At 33.3% G+C, this 19526-nt stretch overlaps 2 protein-coding genes across 3 annotated transcripts in view; both read right to left on the reverse strand.

Moving 5' to 3' along the window:
* Positions 1–18: 18 nt before the first annotated feature.
* On the reverse strand, positions 19–10770 carry LOC106707477 (serologically defined colon cancer antigen 8 homolog). Of its 2 annotated transcripts, XM_045684752.1 has the most exons (17): positions 10564–10770; positions 9096–9204; positions 8656–8836; positions 8151–8278; positions 7645–7812; positions 7237–7371; positions 6859–6953; positions 6467–6623; positions 6077–6238; positions 5713–5818; positions 5420–5553; positions 5149–5253; positions 4836–4923; positions 4364–4481; positions 2342–2660; positions 1674–1762; positions 766–840 (listed from the first exon to the last, which is right to left on the reverse strand). In XM_045684752.1, the coding sequence occupies exons 1-16, from the start codon at positions 10671–10673 to the stop codon at positions 1685–1687; spliced, it is 2193 nt and encodes a 730-aa protein (XP_045540708.1). In that variant the 5' UTR covers positions 10674–10770; the 3' UTR covers positions 766–840; positions 1674–1684. The 2 variants fall into 2 exon arrangements, with proteins under 2 accessions (XP_045540707.1, XP_045540708.1); XM_045684751.1 differs by lacking the exon at positions 2342–2660 and having other exon boundaries at positions 19–840.
* Positions 10771–13535: 2765 nt separating this feature from the next.
* Positions 13536–19526, reverse strand: part of LOC106707975 — an 86595-nt gene continuing 80604 nt past the window's right edge. Inside the window, exons 9-11 of the mRNA XM_045684820.1 lie at positions 19137–19280; positions 18902–18983; positions 13536–18616 (exon numbers count right to left, since the gene is read on the reverse strand). Of these exons, the coding sequence (XP_045540776.1) occupies positions 14052–18616; positions 18902–18983; positions 19137–19280 (4791 nt within the window). The 3' untranslated portion in view covers positions 13536–14051. The remainder of the gene's footprint in view (positions 18617–18901; positions 18984–19136; positions 19281–19526) is intronic.

A 19526-nucleotide genomic window follows, 5' to 3' on the forward strand; every position in this document is an offset into this window, starting at 1 on the left:
CTGATAACAAATATTGCACAAATGAAATTAACTCAAACTAAATCAATTGCTAACTTTTATTAACTTCAGTTCTAGTTGGACTACCTTTGCTTTCAGAATCGTCTTGTTCTTGTGATGTAAATTCTGGTTGTTTGGAAATATTTTCTGGTACTTCTTCTTGTACAAGATTTGAATCTATTGTTGCTTCTTGAGGATTAACTTCCTCATATTCTGTAGGATATTCTTGAGCATATTGCTGATCTTCATAATTTTCCTCTTGATAGTTATCCCCTGCTGGATAATTTTCATACTGGTTGTCGTACTGTGCATTTGTTTCGTACTGTTGTGGATATTGTTCGTAATTTTCATACTGGGGCTCTACATAAGTTTGATCTAAATTCTGTTCGTTTTGGTTTAGTTTTTCTTCATACTCTTCTTGATGATATTCTGTATTAGCTTGAGTTTGTTCATAATTCTGATCGTATTGTTCATAATTTTCATCTGTGAAATTCTGATTTTCTGGTTGTTCATGTACTTCTTCAGGTTGGTCGATTTGTTCATTTGTGTTTTCAATTTCTTCGTTTGTTTGATGTTTGATAACTGGGTTTATTTGTTGATGAATGTTTATTTCTTCCTGTGCGTTTGGTTGTGCATTTTGTGCATCTTCTTTAATAATATGCTGACTGTCTTCGTTCACTCTTGTTGTTTGGTCGTTATCACTGACAAGTCTGTCCGGTTGCTGAGCCGGCTGTTGTTGGAGCGTGGTGTGTCCGGTGGAGTCATCTCCGGTATTGTTTCGTCGGGTATCGGATGTGGTATGTGGTGCAGTCCGGTTGGTTGTGGTAGTGTGCGGGGAAGGTGCTGGAAATAATAATTTTTATGATCGTCAAAAGTTGCAGTGTCCTATTCATAATGGTGAGTTGATGGGTAACTGTTACTATATAAAATAACGTTAACTTTTTATAGTAACTATACGGTGGCAAATGAGCAAGTGGTCACCTGAATACGCTATAACACAGACATCCAAATACATCTATATCTATATCTTAAATATACAGAGGAGGGGACGCACAGAAAGACAATATTTCTACTTCATATTTGTCCCGTCTTCCGCGAAAGCAACGTCTTCTTTCCATCCTATTGTTACGCCATCTACATCCGCCTGCTGAGCCTGCACGTAGCAGAGCGGAGCTACAACGCCATCTACATCCGCCTACTCGCCAGCAAAACGGAAGTCGTCGCTGATGAATCTTTAACGCCAACGATGTCGTCACATCCCGTGAATCTACCCTATATAAGCCGTTGCACTGACACCGCAAGATCAGTTTTTATTCTGTCGTCGGAAGGTCAACATAACTTCAACTTCGGTTTACTTAACTTATGAACTCAGAACCAACCACGCTGCCGGTTGCCTGCTTATTAGATAAGTACTGATTACTGAGTCATTTCTGCCTTTTTGACATTTTGTATTCGTGATGTTAGAATTACAAATCAGTTTAAACTCTAGCCGTTGATAATGATGTGTTGAACTTTGTGTTGAATTATTGATTTTGTGATAAAATGTAAAATCGCGTTGTGATAGACATCTTTCATTATTTCATATAGGACTTTTAATAATTCGTTTTAATACTATCATTTATTATTCAGTTGTCATTTAAAACCTTCTCTTAATAGAGATTTAATGTAAGACGTACCTTGATAATTGCTAGGTGCAGGCGTGACATTCGTTCGCAGCGAGCGACCGAGCATCTCTACTTGACGCTGCAGAGTTGCCAGTTCTTCCCTGCACACACACACATGTGACAACACACACACAAATACGTGCGACACAGAACAAACATGCATTATACGATGTAGATAGATTTCTGTTTCCCTGGATTTCTCATAATTAATTTTAGAATTTCACAGTTGGTTGATTAAATTTTTCCGATATAGAGCTCTCGCTGAAAGACTGATTGTTATAATTTGGTGCTGGCTAACCATGATTAGTATCTACAACGAGATCACATTTAAAATTATAATCACTAAGTATACAGTTTTATTTACTACTAGCTGTCGCCCGCGACTCCGTCCGCGCGCAGTTAAAAAAAAAACTTAATAGCGGTATGAAAAATAGATGTTAGCCGATTCTTAGACCTACTGAATATGCTCACAAAATTTCATGAGAATCGGTCAAGCCGTTTCGGAGGAGTGCGGGAACGAACATTGTGACACGATAATTTTATATATTAGATTACTCGATTTGACTTCATGCATGCTAAACAAAACTATTTAAAAAACTGTACAAGCACACTAACATCTACAAAATCTATATACGTCTAAAACAATTTCTAACTACCTTTAAAAGCTTCTGTTTCTTTACCTTTAATTGATCATCATCAGAATCAACAATTTTATCAATAGATAGGTCGCTGAAATTACTGGTCAATATACCAATATCATCTCTAGCTGAGTTTAGTTCATCATCCAATCTTCTAAATCTATTTCTATAAGTGTTAGGTGTCGAGGTATAATAAGTGTAATCTAAGTCATAAGATGATCTGCTATTCGGATAACCACTTAATGGTGTGTAACTTCTATAAGGTGGTAGTGTGGTGCAATATTTCTTATGAGAAGACCAAAGGTTTCTAAGTTTTCTCATAAGTTCCGCATTCCTGCAAAGCAAATGTGTCTTTTCTCCTCTGAAAGGTAATAAGTGTGATTACTATCTGATGAAAGTGGTGTTTTATAGTCAAAAATAAGCAATGAATTTAAAGCTTTTATTGCACATAAAGCGATTGTTATCATTACCCCAGTAGATAATGTTACAAAATGATGTGTTAATAGTTGTGGTATTTTACATAAACAACTTTCAACAATAGATATAGAAATACATAATATTAATTAACAACATAATTTTGAAGTTCTCGTACATTCAATCAAATTAACAACAATGAAGTATTCAACAAAAGTGGAAATCAAAAATATCTCAAAGTTTTAACAATGACTAGAATTGCACATTTACAGAGCTATCAATAAGAACCGTACTTAATTTAATATAACATAGGAAAATTCTAAACATGCGAGAATTAAGACTTCTATAACTTTTTAACTCTTTAAAAAAGCATAACGTATGATACAAATAGCTAATCGTATACACAAAAAGGATATAAAACATTTTGTGAAATATTTAAACTCAAGCAACAAGCCTGTTCTATTCATTATTTTCTTCATCAATGTGTTTGTTTTCTTCAAGCTTTTCATTCATTCCTGTTTCCATTTTTAACACCACATCATTTGTATTTTCAATTTCTAAATCTTCAACTTTACTGCCTAAAGTCTTATCTACTTTTGATTCAACTAAATCATTTTTAGATAGATCCAATTCTTCGCCATCTTCATTTTTGTCACTATTTATCTTTGGACCATTTAGATTATTAGTGATTTTAGGGCTTTTAACATTTTCATCCACTGTTTCATTGAGAACCTGAATGTTGCCATTTGTAACTACCATACTAATATTACTTTTGACAGGTTTACTAGGTGATGTAACTTCTACATGTGATTCACGTCGTTTTCTATCTCTTTTCCTAGGCTTTGGTATTAGTTTGACGCTGATATCAACTTTGATTGGCTCCTTTTTCTCACGTAAAAAGGGCTGTTGAATCATCAACGGTAAATTGTATATTTTCTCGCCGTGGTAACTAGAGAGATCCTGATTGGTCGTCAATGGCCCAACTATGATAGGTTGGTTATTCGACGAATCGGACTCTTTTCCTGAGCGGTGCTTGCGACGATTCTCCGTTTCTCGTGATGTTGATCTGTCGGGTTGTGTTCTGATTGGTTCGTCTACACGGCCGCGACTCTGCGCTCTGCCTGCCACCAATAAAAACACAACACGACGTTAGGATAGACTTATTAGGGGCAATGATAACAATCAGTAATTTAACTGACAATTTCAATAGTGCTAAATTTAAAATTGTAACTATAAACCGACAAACTTATCTAACCCGGTGGACAAAAGTGACACTATAGACCTAAATGAAAATCTGAGCCGGTGGACATAAATCAAACTAAATTATAACAGCTCACTCTCGCCACTCTGTTAATGTCAAATAAGTGGCATAAGATCGTTGTTGTATTGTTTAAGTCATGTATTTTTTAATTATGTCACAATGTTTTTTCTTATATATGAAAATATTTAATTGTCACAAGATCCTTGTTGTACTTTGTCTGTCATGTTTTTTTTTCTTTTTTTGTCTTTTCTACGCCTAAGTAGGTTTTACATATTTTCTGACAGAACTAACCGCGATAGCAGCGCCTCTCACCGGGAGAGATATGTTTGTCGGATTTAAAATTCGAACTAATTTATTGCGCATGCTTAAATTTGAAAAATGTCTCGTACTTGTGCCTACGATTTGCGTCGTCGAGCTTGTCTGTTAGCAAACGACATTCGCCGGTGAGTTTCTCCATCAGACTGTTTTGCGATTGAATCATGGTCTCCAACTCAGCCACGGTTTTAGCTGTGGACATTTACTTCCTATAAACTTGACGAATATCCGATAATAATAAACTTACTTGTATTTGATAATATAATAAATGCTTAACGTCATAACTGAACAATCTGATGAATAAACTATTGACTTGAAGAAATTTTAATAAGCCCTTTCTATTGATAGACATGCAAGCGCAAAGCGCAAATGAAAGGGTAAAGTATGAATGTTTTGATTTAAGTATAAAATTATTCTTTAAATTAGTTCTTTCTCAAAACATCAACAGTTTACCCATGGAATGGATACCAACGTTACAAAATTATCGAATTCAAATTGAATTTTATATATTCGATATCAACTTCAGAAACTATAAATAATAACTACCATGTTTATTTTCCATGGACTCCAGCATTGTCGATAGTTCCTTCTTATTCTTCTCCGGAGATATCGGTGTCAAACTTTTCATATTTAACTGTAACAATAATTTTGTATTTACATACTAGATTTTCTGCCACAGCTAACCCAAATAATATTGTTTTTTCTTAAAATAACATACGACCTAGCACATTGTGACAATCGCCATCGTGGCCAGATAGGGGCGTGAAAAACATCAAAAATCTCACTCTAACTTCGAGATAATCGACGATGACGATACAAAGGCGATTGTCACTAATATTCGTGCTAGGCTCACAGTTACCTCCTTTTCCAGTGTTGAGATTTGTTCAGAGAGACGTAAGTTCTCACGGCGAGAATGTACCAAATCAGCATCAGCGCGGTCTAGACGCTGACGGAGTGATTGAATCTGGTTGAAGAGGAAACAGTTCATTGTTTAGTTTGATTCCTATTTGTTACAATAGTTTTATAATATCGTAGATAGAAGTAGTTCAGAATAAACAATGAAAATAATATTAAATTTATAGGAAATATTTTAAGAAAGGTTCAAAAAATATAGGATTTAAAATATTTACCTCGGAATTGAGTCTATTGGTCTCGTGCTTCGCCTGTCTCTGCTGACGCTCTATAGCTAGACGTGCGTTGGCTAATTCCTCTTCAAGAGATGCTTTCTCTGCATGAGCTTGGGCCAAATCTGCTTGCAGTGTTGCTGGAAATAGAAAAATCTTGATTGATGTATCTACAAAACTGTAACCTAATATTATGTGGCTAAAACTTGGTAAGATAAATTGATTCTATGAATTTGTTGTTGATTTTAAGTTTTGTGTCATAAATTCTATTACCTTAATATAAATGAGTTTATATTTACCTGTTTTGTTTTTAAGTTCCATTTTAAGTTCTTCTATGTTCGCGTTCTTCATTGATAGCTCTCGTTTTAGATCGCTTTCTTCACGACGCTGACGATCCAAGTCCAGCTAATCAGAAGAATGGATGATTTAAAGTTATGACCCATATTGCCATATATTGGTTTGTTGGTAAAGATAGATATCAGGAAGACCATCCGTCAAAAGTCGTCTACTTCTAGATTATGGCTAGTGCAGTAGCATTCATAGCCTGGTGATCCATCACACAGGGTATCACCCTAGTTTGGATACCATTCCCGTTACCCATAGGGAAAACAATAAAGTTTTTTTTTTATTCATTGAAACCTCGTAAATTATTACACCATGTACCTGTAACTTGGCGACATTGTCATACTGCGCAGCTAGATCATGTTGGAGTTCATCAAAATGTGCATTATAGCGCTGTTCTGCTGAATTGCGCTCCTGTATCGCCCGTCTTGCTCCCTCGCCTGCCAACTCCCGTATCTTGCTTCTCTCTTTAGCTAAATCATCCTGTTAAAACATATTTTCTTTCATTTGTTCGTATTTCTTTTGTTAGGAAAAGTTGCAGCTGCATTGAAAGATCTTAAGTTGGACAATAAAAAATATTTCATTTAAAGTCAACTAGTTATTTATCGATCGAGTTGATCTAATATCGATCTAAAATACGAAACCCTGGTGCTCTTATGCATTGACCACTGACGGTGGGATAAAGACAGGAAGATAATTTAGGTAAGGTACCTTCAACCGTCGCACTTCAGCTTCCAAGTTGTTCCTCTCCTCTCTGAGCTGGTGTTCCACCACGTCGGACCGCTTGTAGCGACCCTCGCCGTCGCTCTCCTTCTGCTCCATGCTCGTTTTCAACTTGGCGATCTGACCTTCCAACGCTGATTTATCTCTATAACATGAACAAAATAACAACTTCTACAATCTTCTTAAATTTAGCAACTGTTTAACTTTAGTTTGAGAATGTTTATAGTTTGATTTATTTCTTTTATTTAGACCTTAATTCCACTTTGAATATCAAAATGTTACTGAGATTTTCATATTGCATTGTCTTAATTTCAATGTTGATTTCATCTTGTCCTGTTAATTGGCTTCAATTGCGGAATATTCAATTGATATGATCATACCTTTGCAAATTATCAATCTGTCTCTTGAATCCGTCGAGACAAGTGGAATCGACGAGACCAGAGGCCAGCTTCCGTTTGTTCTCATTATTTTCGTCCTAGAAGAGATTACAAGATAAATAAAAATAATCCAATCAACACCAATCGCTATCATGATGAGACCTGTTTGTTAGCTTGATACACGATTGACTAACAATAGTTACGTTTTTATATATTCAGGTTTGTATTTATGTAGACCATTATTCCATATTGTATTCATTGTGACCTTCTGTAGCCTAAACGGCTGATCTGATGTTAACTATCTCACCCTAAGTGTCATAGAAGTCAGAACATCGTCAGTACTCTTTTTTTGTTTTTTAATTTACACAGTGTTTCTTTTACCTGTACTTTCTTGAGATCAATCTTTGCTTGCGTCAGTTGGGCTTCTAATTCCGCGATCCGTGATTCAAACACAATGTTTGGTCCTTCCAACTTTGTGGTGCGTGGTTTAGCGCGACGGGACTTAGATGGAGTTGCCTACATAGTGAAAAAAGTAGGAATAATAAGATAGGTATAGCAGTTTTTTTATTTAATTATAACCATAATTGTAAATTATTAGATTAAAAACTATGTGAGAGAATTTCTTTCCGTTCTTCTGGAGAAAAAAGGAATTGTCTTGCCTTATAATGGTACTTGGCGCGACATGTAAATATTATCTAGAATGTCTTGTGTCTTTGTTGTTTTTGATTTTACAAGTCAAAGAATTTAATTTCCAACCCGCCTGAGAGTGATCTTTCATTTTAATACCACCTTATTATCACTGTCCAACCCGGTGCTGTCCCCGACGTCGTCCAGTTCGTCCGTCTCTGAATCGTAGTGGAACATGCGCGATATGATCTTGTTCTTCTGCGCCTCGTGCAAGTGCTCGTTCTCTGATATCACCTCTTTCACCTTACCTAAGAGGTTGTTCAGTTCATCCTGCAAGGGAATTTTAGATGGGTTTTATTATTTGTATGGGTTTTATTTAGAGCTTACATGCATAACCAACAGCGAAAGAACAGCATAACCATTGCCTTTTGACCACCCTTTAACCTTTGAAGGGCATTCGTCCACTCACCATCAAACTGACCGCGCACCCTCAATCCGTTCCAGTAAGAATTACGTATCATTTTGCTAATAAATTTATGTCTTTATCCCGCTCCATCAGCGAAGTCAAAGCGGCGGGGAGGTGCCGGATGGCCGAGGAGTGGACGAATACGTGTTATCCTTTAAACGACTCTATCAAACTAATGTCAAAGTAGTGTCAAACTACTCACCCTGCAATATTGACTCTCACGTTCCAGTTGTTCGATGTACTCCTCTTGCTTCTGTATGAAGTTGACGACATCAGGGTTGGTGCCGCCGGAGAGATCGGCAGGCGGAGCTTGCGGTACTGGTTGTGGAGCTGGAGGGGTTAAACAAGTGTTTATTTTGATAAGGACTAAGAAGGCTTTAGATTCTTAATTTCGGTTCAGCATGTTGTCGAAAAAATTACTTAATAAATTTGCGAACATCGCAGTTTCCATACTATCGTAAGATTCCACTTTTGCTTATCTAAGATATTAGTAACCGTAGGTTTCCGAGACCTAAATCTTTGTATAAAACATATCGTCATCCCTAGAATGTTTGCAAAGAAATATAACATTATGCTTTTAACGGAGATTTTGGTCTCAAAAACCCACGGTAAGAATATTTTATACAAAAACAAAGGGCTATATGATTTTATGAGAATATTCCGGCAATGCAAACACTCAGAGTTCTCTGTTCATTTGACATACTCACTAGAAGTAACTTTCGGTGTATAGTTATTCAAACTATCAGCATACAATGTGGTATATTTAGTTGTGAGTCGTGGCCGCGGCTTATACTCGTTTAAGCCGCTGTAAACTGAATACTTTTTGTCTAAGTCCCCGTCGGATTCCTCCAGGTTCTTGATTGATGCTGAACCGCCATAACTACGTACCTAAAAGTATAAGGATAAGGTAGAATGAACGAATCTATTTTACAGCCGTACCGATTAATCGATCACAATCTATTTCATTTATCTAATGTCCAATTGAAAATTAAAAGTACTTATTTTGTAATAAATTGATAAAATAAATTAGGAATATTGAGTAGTTTTTTTTCTTTATTTTTTCAAAGGACATTTAAGTTAGGGGCTTAACTTTTTATTCAGCTTTAATTAATAAATTAATGAAATTGCTGTCTGATAAAACACTTACACTCGGTGCACTCCCAGATAAGAAATATCTGAGTTTCGAGACGGCCTCTTTGTAAGCCAGTTCAGTATAATCTGGTATCCTTTTGCTCCCGTATTCCATCTTTGGTCGTCTGTAGGAAAAATATGCGTTCATTGTCACTGGCCACTTTAATTACGTCATTTTAAATTAAAAATAAAATAAAATTTAAAAACAAATAAATGTCAAAACGTTGTTTCGTACTGACGCATTGCGCTTTTGTGTCAAGTGGGGACTTCGACAATATTGATTTGGTGGTCGCCATGGTTACCGTTGTTATGATAAATAAAATAAGCGTATTGCATGGTTAAAAAAAATCATATTTCTTTGTAATTCAAATTTTTTTATCTATATTATTTTATTATAATGCAATCATGTGATTAAATTGTTTAATTTCATTTTATTTTGTGTTTTAAAATAAAAAAAAATATTTGTTAAAATTAGTTCTTCTTACAGGTCATATTCTAAATGTAACAAACATATATATGTTGTAAACGATAAGAAGAAGTAAGCAGATTATTGATAATAATTTAATAATATTTTTTATTATTATTTCAGATCACCTAATAATTGTTCTAGGACATTCAACTCAATAGTCCAGTGACGGGATCGAATCCGCGATCACCCAAGTTTGTTATTTATATCTTTAGCCATTAGGCTATTGGCCCTCTACAAAATTCAAATCCATAATTTCTATCTCCCTCACTCAATATTTTCTTTTTTTTTTCTTCTTTGTCGATTGTCACTGAAATTCGCGTAGGGTTAAATCTCGTATCACTAAAATATTTAACGTAGTATTAAATGTACTTATATCTTACTAGCTGTTGCCCGCGATTCTGTGCGCGCGGCATTAAAAAAAACTTAATAAGTAGGCTATGTGTTTTTCCAGACTACGTTCTACATCTATGCCAAATTTCATCAAGAGAGAAGACGTTGAGCCGTTACGGAGATACCTTCAAACGAATATCCATCCATCCATCTAAACATTCGCTTTTATAATATTACTAAGATTTAAATAATGTTTTATGTTACACATTTCAGTAAACTAATACAGTAAAGAACAAAAAGGTAGGTTTGTCTTTCCAAATATGTATAAATCTTTATATCTTTTAACTAATATAACAAATGTTTGCTACTAGCAGCTTCTTTTAGTTCTAAAGTTTTCTTAGATTGGTTTAGTTTTATGTAAATTAATAAGAAAAAAAAATCAAATATAATAATAATAGGCTAGAAAGATTTTTTATTTAATTGATTAATAAAATAAAAACCGTTTAAATTTAAATAAGAGAGAATACAACGTTAAAAAAGAAGTATCTTAAAGAACCACGGCAATTCTAGTTTTATTAATTAAACACCAAAGAAATTGAAAAAAAAAATCACAAAGAAATCACTAAATACATTTCAACAAAATATTTATTTTGTTTTGAATCATTACAGTAATTTATATACTCGCCTAATTTTGGAGCGCTTCAACTTTCCATTCATCTCCTTATCTGAGCCAACACTGGATCCACTTTTTACTCTGTACCCTTTAGACTTACTGTTGTAACTAGTTGAACCCATAGTACAACCAGTAACAATTTTTTTCTACTTTACTATTAACACTTTAATATATTTAAACCTAATATATTTTTGTACTGATGTGCTCACACGACATTGAACAGACAATGTCTGGGAAGGAATAAGTTTTTAGTCGTTACTTATGGAGTTTCCTGTTTTTGTCCCTTTCATGTAAGGGCGGGAAATTGATGTATCGGTTTCACTCTAAAGAAAAGTTTTCATCGGGATGTTATAGTCTAAGAGCTACTATAAAACACTGCGTATAATTTATATCAATAATATATATTTTTTATTCATGCTTAAAAAAATAAATAAGAATATGAGAAGTGATATTACTTAAAATTAATTTTGATCCCAAATTTTTTAGCTATTCGATGAAAAAAACGAAAGGCCTAAAGATGTTACTGAAAAATGTATATAGCACATTACAAGCATTCTGTTGTAATTTTTTTTTCTATTCTTAATTATAAGTAAAAAAGGTTAATTTTACTTGGATACAAATTATCTTTCAGTATTTTTGATGTGAAACATCTATAGGATCACTTGTAAACCGAATCGTTGGCGTGGCGACGGGTCGCCACGCTATACTAAGGTATATATATATATATATATATATTTATATATATATATATATATATATATAAATAAATATATATATATATATATATATATATATATATATATATATATATAGATATATATATATATATATATATATATATATTTTATGTGTAGTAGAGTGTACGGTGTGGCGACGGGTCGCCACGCTATACTGAAGTATACATTATTATTATTATTATCATTATTTTATCATAATTATCATTATCATTTATTTAATTATAATATTTTATATTTTATGCATATTACATGTACACACACGATATTTCACATCTGGCAGGCGTCCCATGACGGCTCACAAGTTTTTTTTTTCTTATTAAATTCAAATACTAGCTCTTAGTCTAAGAGACAGGCAGTGTCTTGCGTGCGAATCGCGACGCCCATTACTGTGCATTTTGGAGGGAAAATACGTTCCCGATCACGCAAAGCCTATCATTTGAAAACTGAACATCGCTACTGGCTACATATTTACATTTGTTATATCAATAATTTCTTTGTCTTTTTTAAGTTTTTAAGAGAAAATTTGAGAAAAGGATGTTGTAGGAAAAGAAGTTTCTTTGCTCAGTTTACTGAAACGACTACAGTGAGTTTATACCGACAAAAATTATTGACTCAGGAAAACAATGTCTTACAAAATGCAATGCGTAGTTTTTCTCGGGGTTCAAATTAAATTTCAATTATTTTGCATATTTGATACGGGGTATAAAATGAAAACTTGATTTAGAAAGCTTTAGGTATTCTTAAGAGTCATAGGAAAAACTCAATATTGTTGGTTCTTTGTCATTGAAACCTGTATTGATAGTACAAGTAAAAGAAAAGAAAAACTATCTTGATACTTTTATGCAATCATGGTATATTCAGTTATGAAAGGTAATAATCAAGTATCAAGTATTGCGTGACATCAGACGGTGTTAGTTGGTGCTGGGACGAGATCGCGTGACTTCAGACGACCCTTCTTGAGGTTTTTCTTTTTTTGTTTACTGCTCTACATTCGTCGCGATAAATGTTTCAGAAATACGATATGTATTTTTGTGTTGTATTTTTTATTTCAAATTCTTTTACAGGTTATAAATTAAATAAAAACAAGTATTAAGAAAAAAAATTGTTTTATTAATACATATCAAAAACTACTTCCATATCAGCAATATATGTTATTAGTAATACTTATTAATAATAATAACATAATATATACGAGATAACTGCATTTCAACAATAAGTTTGTTATATATTGAATAAATTTGATACATTATTAATGTACACAACCACGGATTTATTGATCATTTTGGACGTTACAGGTGCGTATTGCTTTATTTCCACTGTCGTTACATTTTCATTATCATTGAAAAAGTGGAGATAATTGGATTTATTAGATTGGAACTTAACCGTTCAAATCTATTGTGGCAGTTTTTTTAGTGCTATCCCTTTGTTAGTTCATTTAACTAAAAATTATACTGCAGTTTGAAATCCACAAATTAGTATTCAAAGATTAACTTATGATTCTAACAGTCTCCACAAATTAAGTATACATGTCTTATAAAAATTAAATTAATCATTATTTTATATTGAAAATGTATTGATTAGAATGGAAATTGATACTATATTAGTGTGATTATGTCCAATAAAATAGATTGAATGTGTTTAGAGGAATGTTGTTCAAATAATTTTAATATTCTCTTTTCAAAAAATTAACGGCTTTTAATGACGTCATATTGTTTGAGTAGGTTTTAAATAAATGCAAAACGAATAGATCTTTGATTGATAAAGAGTTGGAATTGTTAAAATTATTGTTATTTCGCATATCTTTACTGTTTTAATAAAAATTAAAGAGCATTTCGAATATATTATAGAAAGTAACAAAAAAAGAAAATAAAGGCAGAAAAGACCAAAGAAAGTATGTATGGATTGTGTGAAATAGAGATGTGACGGCTGATAGAGATGTATGGAGTAGTACATACTGTGCCGACCCTCCATAGGGATAAGGGCAGGTTGATGATGTTAAAGAAAGGAACAAATATTTGGACTATTTTGGTTTATATCTATGGTTGGTTTGAAAAGGAGCAACATAATCAATAAAAATTAGTAAAAGAACTAAAAACAAAACGCTACTTTTTGGTGTTAGTAACTATAACAAACTTAATACTAAAAGAAAAATAAATATATGAAGTAGATTCGATTATTTCATTGCACGAAAAAATATTTCATTTGTTGTAAATATATTGCTTTTGTATGATGGCACTTCTCTTTTTGAATAAATACGTAGCAAAATAAGCATATTAACATTTTATATACATTGTGCGCCTGCGAAGATTTAATAGTGTTATACCAATATAAAACTATCTTGTCTATGGCACAGGATATCAAAACTCATTGGAGAATTGATATAAAACGATATGTACAATAAATATAATCTATGAAATAGCAACGTAACGCATAGTGGAACAAATCTGGCCCGGTGAGAGACGTTATTATCGTAGTTAGTTCTGACAGAAAATATGTAAAACCTATAAAGGTATGTCTATTCAAGTAATGAAAAAAGTCAATTTTCAAAATTAGTATGAGATTTTTTGTGTAGGCCCAATGACAAGGCTTTAAGTTAGGGCGTTAATGTATTAAATTTACTTTCATTTAAGTCCACCGGGTCAAATAAGTTAGTAGTTTAACTTAAGTATAAAAAAATACTATTTAATCAATATTGTTAATGAGAATGTGAGTGAGAAAATAAGACGGAATAATTTTAAATGCATTCAATTATCACTCTATAAATTATTGGAATTTATTAACGACTTGTTTCACCCAACTGCCTTTTAGATCATCTGTGACTTCAGTTTGTTCAATGCTGCTTCTATTGACAGGAATGTTATCTCTCTCTGAGCCACTACTCGGTGTTATTTTCAATTCTCTATGATTTTCGCTGACGCTTCTTTCAAATGAAGCAACTTTTGTCGTAATCGATTTAGGTTTATTATTGTATGGTTTCTTTAAACCTGGATTTAATTTTACTTGGGATTTCGTCATCATTTCTAATTCCATTCGTCTTTCTAAAACAGTTTTTGCAGCTTTTTTAGGTGTTTCTGATGGTCGATTCTCTGTTTGTAATTTAATTTTTCTTGTCGCAGAATCGAGACTTGCTCGTTCGAAACTTAATCGTTTTAATTGTATATTACCCTGTTGATTTAATTTATTGCTTATAATTTTACAATCGTCTTTAGAATTTTGGACACCATCTTTCGTTTCTTTTTCAGTGCTAGATTTCTCCGCAGTGACTCTTCTTGTGCTTTCTGTAGTACTTGACTCAGATCTTGTGATATATGTTTTAGTATTAACATTTCGTTTAACAGTTAATTTGTTAACTGAATCAGATGTTGATTGTTCTGATTTGTCAATGTCTTTGTTTTTTAATGCAGTAGATTGTGATATATTTCCGATTTTAGGTTTGACTGGAACTGGTGGAGCTATTTTAGCTTTAACAGGTTTTGTTACTTCATGCATCTTTGTATCTTGTATAGTTTCTTTGATTTTATTAGTCGTTATTGTGACTTTAGAGTTTGTACACGTCTTTTCGCTTGTGCTCGTAGTTATGATTATTTTCTTAGATTGTACTGAAGCTTCACGTTTCAAGCTTTCGATTCGTTTTATAGTTTTATTAACTATTTTGTCATCATTGCATTCTTTCGGTTCATAATCTTCCTGGTCGGAGTAAACAGCTGAATCTCTAAAAACATCCTCATCAGTGAAGTGTTCGATTTTTTCAAAGGATTTCTCATAAAAACTTTCGTCAGAATTAATCTGTGTCGATGATTCTGAATTTTGTTTTGAGTCTATCGTTTTAGCTTCATTTTGTTTAGTCTGTGGCTCTTGATAAGTACTTTCACTGGACGAAGTAACAAAAGATGAGTTAGAGAATAGACTGTCAGGTCTAACCGCGTTTTTATTTATAAGAACATTGACAGTTTTCAGAGTATTTCTGTCGTTACCCAGTGTTGTTGGATCTACGTAATCAGACTGAGCGATACGGGCTCCTAAATACTTGCTGCCTTGCATATATATTGGTAGTTTGTTTAAGTTTTGATGCGAACTGTTATTTAATTTCAAAGGTGAGGAACTGACGGAGCTAGAAGTGCTGGTTACCATACTAATACTTTTGCTGTAATTAGGTCTTAGTTTGTCAGTTTTCTGTACAAGATCATCGCAGCTATGAGATAAGGCTTCCAATTGGTTCTTTTCTTTCTGATTTTCATTCATTGTGGTACCTTCGTGCATACTTTTACTGAGCACATCAATTGTAGAGCTATCTATTGTTGTTGTTGAATTCGTATCTGTCGTAATGACTACTTTAATATCGCTTTTCGTCCTATTTTGTAGATCTTCTGATAATTTTGCTTTCAAATCGTATTTAGCTTGTATGTCATCGGGTTCATCTCCAATTATACTTCGGAATCTTTGTAGTAAATTTCTTGAGTAACTTCTAGGATTGAGTGCGGATCTCTTCTCATTTGTAGGACTCTTATTAGTATTTTCAGAATTACTTTGATCGTTTGCATTTATCTCGGATTCTTCATTACTTTTGTTAGGATTTTTGCTTTTGAAGCGACTTAGGACATTTTTAAGTGACATGACATTCGCCGTAGGCTTGTATATTTTATGTTCGGGATGTATTACTTCGTTATCTTTTTTATCACCGTCTCTCTCCATGGGTAGAACTTCGCAAGATGATGTGGTAGATGTATTCAAATTCGTTTGTAAGTTGGCTGATGTTTCATTTTTGTTTGCATCAATGTCGATTTTCTCGAAATTATTCTTATAACATCTATCTATTTCTTCTTCAAGTTCAAGTGTAGACTGGCTTATATTTTGACTGTAATCTGGATCGTTGGATTTGGAAACTTTGCAAAATTTGAAGATGTCATTTTCACTCATGTAATTTTCAACATCATCATAGCTTAGTTCACTTTGGTCTGAAGCAATTGTAAAAGGTCTGTCAGTGCTCATGACTTTACCATCTCTGTTAAGATACGTCTTGCTGCTACCGTTAGGTTTGCATTTGAACGAGCTTAGATTGTTTTCATCTTGGCCATTTGTGGGAACTTGAAAACTTCGAGGAAGAGAACCAGATTTTCTATCTCTAGACACATTAAAGTGCTCCTTCTGACGGCTCAGCCAAATTTCTGGAGTGTTGGGGCTTTGTTGTTCTGGACCCATTGGTAGATATTCACATGGTAAATTACTAGGCACTTCTTTATTCCTTCTACAGACATCTATAAGATTATCGTAGAGAATGTCTTCATTTAAAGGTGGACCTTTTTTCTCCATCGTTACGTAATATTCCGATTCATTTGCAGATTTTACTTTCTGTGGTGATTTTACTGGTACATCGTAAATACCATCATCATCTATTTGACTTTGTTTATTAAATGACAAATATACGTAATCCGATTCAGATATATTACGTATTTCTGCTGGATTCATACTCGGTGGTGAGGGCAGTTTCTTTGGTCTAGGAACGTGTGTATTGTGATGTATTGTTTTACTCTTACTATTCAAAGAATGTAAACGTTCATCTGATCTACTTTCAACTCTTAGAGTTTCATAAATATGATCATCATCTGATATTTTATCTACTCCTTTTGATTCTATTGAACCTACATCTTCATTTGTGTGTATTTCTAAATTCTCTGATGTTTGTCGAGTATACTTCGGTATTAATCTAGGAGAATCGAAGTTTCTAGATAAAATGACTTGATCGGGATTCGAATGTGACTTTAATAATCTTTGATGTCGTCTTTGAGCACTATTTCTTTGTTGTTGTTTCTTCAGAAGTTTTTGAAATTCACGATTTTCTAATAAGAGTTGTGATATAATTTGTTCCAAAGGTTGTTCTGTTTCCTCACAACTGCCAGCTATTTCTTCCTGATCTTCAACTTCACATGTTTTATCTTCAAGTTCAGAAGTTTCGTTAATAACTTTTTGATTGTGTAAGTATTTAACTTTCTCTAATTCATTCTTTTTAAATGAATCTGTTTTTTCTATAAGCCTTTTGTAAGTTTCTTCGTCTATGTCTTCATCTTTACTAATCGAGTCTGGTACTTTTAATTTGTCTTTATTATCAGATTGTTTATCTACATTAAGACTGTCGTTAGATTCCGATATGTGTAAAATATTTTCTGTAGAAACATCGGTAGAAAAGTCTGTATAGAATGTAGAAGTGTCAGATGTAACGCGGAAACCTTTTGCTCTGTTTTTCTTTATTTTCGATATCTTCTTTGGTATATTTTTAGTATTATACATTTTAATTTCCAAATTAGATTTAATGCCAGTTGCTATTCCTTTCTTTTTCGTATCTCCTTCAAGATCAGATACTACAGAACCGTCACTATTTTTAGTTTTTCTAGATATTTTATTAGAGCCACAACTTCGACATTCAAATTCAATTTTTTCGTTGCCTCTACTATCATTTTTATCTATATCACTGTCCTGAGATTTCTTTATAATGAATCCAATATTATTTTGTTGTAAACCTGGTTCTGACTTTCTTCTCCAGGTACCTATTTTGGATAATTTAGATCGTTGTGGATCGTCTTTAGATTTTGATCTAACATTGTCAATTTTAGGTCTATCAATATCAACACATCTGGATCTTCTAGTATGTAAAGTCTGTAATGAGTCAGTAACAGGAATATTTTCTTTAATTTTCGTACATTTTAAGCAAGTTTTTTGTATATTTCTAACACTGGATAGTGAATTATTGGTATCACTCAAATCATCTTTACTCGTCCTTGAATCAGTATAACCTATAATATTATCAGACGAATGGTAGCCTCTAGTTTTGTTCAAAGCAGATCCCGGATATTCTTTACTGAAGCTTTCTTGTGATGATTTGAAATCTGAACATTTGCAACCAATTTGTTTTCTTTCCAAATGTTCCGCACTTCCTGAATCTATGTAATGTAGAGTTCTATCACATTCAGGGCATTTATCTCCTGTTTTGTTGGTATCATTGACACAATCGCACTGTCTTTCTCTGACTTTGTCCTTGTTAGATATTTCTGTTTCACAATCGGAACATATATCAATATAGCAGTTGTCACAAGTATAGTCTGTCCCTTTCTCAGCTGATACTTGAGCACAATCACATTCGAGTGTTTCATTCCTTGAACTAGGTAATGTGTATTTTCTATTACCTTTTTTCAGTCGACCTCGTATACCATTTTCAAATGATTTCCTTCTTTCTCTATCTACTTTTCTCTTCTCAAGATACTCAGGAGCTGAGAGTTGTTTCCTCATTGATGCTTGAGTTATGAGATTGTGTGATTTCTCCGCTATCATGTCATCTGGAATTAAAGAAAATTGAACATTTTTTATCAGATACTAGCTTTTACCCGCGACTCCGTCCGCGCGGAACAAAAAATAAAAAACGGGGTAAAAATTATCCTATGTCCGTTTCCTGGTTCTAAGCTACCTGCCCACCAATTTTCAGTCAAATCGATTCAGCCGTTCTTGAGTTATAAATGGTGTAACTAACACAACTTTCTTTTATATATATAGATAAGATGTCCTAGATTCAGTTCAAGTTACAAAAAACTGTCAAGTTTTATAATTAAAGTTATTATATATACCATCAGTTTTATTCTGACCCAGTTCCATCACCAGCTGTCTCGCATGTGATGGTATGACGGCGTTGTAATTCTCCAAAATTACCTGAAAATTTAAATATTTAAAGATTTAATTACCATTATCTTTGTTCAAATTAAAGCCGCATTAGTACTTAAGTGGTCCCTTTAATTTAGATTTAGTGTTAGAAATTCCTACTAAAGTCTTAATGCTGATGTAGGTAAATGAATGTCAACCTACTCTCTTGAGCAATAAGGTCCATTCTCGTTTGTGTCGTGGTGAGCGAGCTTGCAGTGTCAGTTGAGAGCGCGGCGCATCCCATGGGATCACATGGAAGGAGAGCGGAGCACCAGCTATTGACTCCACCAGCATCATATTGTTGCACTGCAATTTAAAAAATGAAAATGATTTTTTTTCTAATAAAGCAATGTTTTTACACACTAGAGGAATAATTTGAAAATTTAAAAAATTTAATTTATGTACTCTTCAAGTAAAACTTACTAAATATAACATAATCACTGTTTTTTATCAATAAATAGATAATATATATTAATTTAGAACATTCTTGTAATAAATAAAACAGGTCAACAAAAAAAAAATTTTTTTTTGGGTTTCTGTTCTCTTGCTTAA

The sequence above is a fragment of the Papilio machaon genome, chromosome 27, assembly GCF_912999745.1.
Source record: "Papilio machaon chromosome 27, ilPapMach1.1, whole genome shotgun sequence".
Lineage (NCBI taxonomy): Eukaryota > Metazoa > Arthropoda > Insecta > Lepidoptera > Papilionidae > Papilio > Papilio machaon.

Bases quoted from the DNA above. Each gene is read 5' to 3' on its own strand.
- LOC106707477 (XM_045684751.1), bottom strand. From the start codon at position 10,673: ATGGGTTCAACTAGTTACAACAGTAAGTCTAAAGGGTACAGAGTAAAA. The intron at 7,372-7,644 runs GTGGTATTAAAA...TTCACTATGTAG, and splicing joins GGTTGGACAGTGATAATAAG to GCAACTCCATCTAAGTCCCG. The intron at 5,254-5,419 runs GTAAATATTTTA...CTCTTCAACCAG, and splicing joins CCAATAGACTCAATTCCGAG to ATTCAATCACTCCGTCAGCG.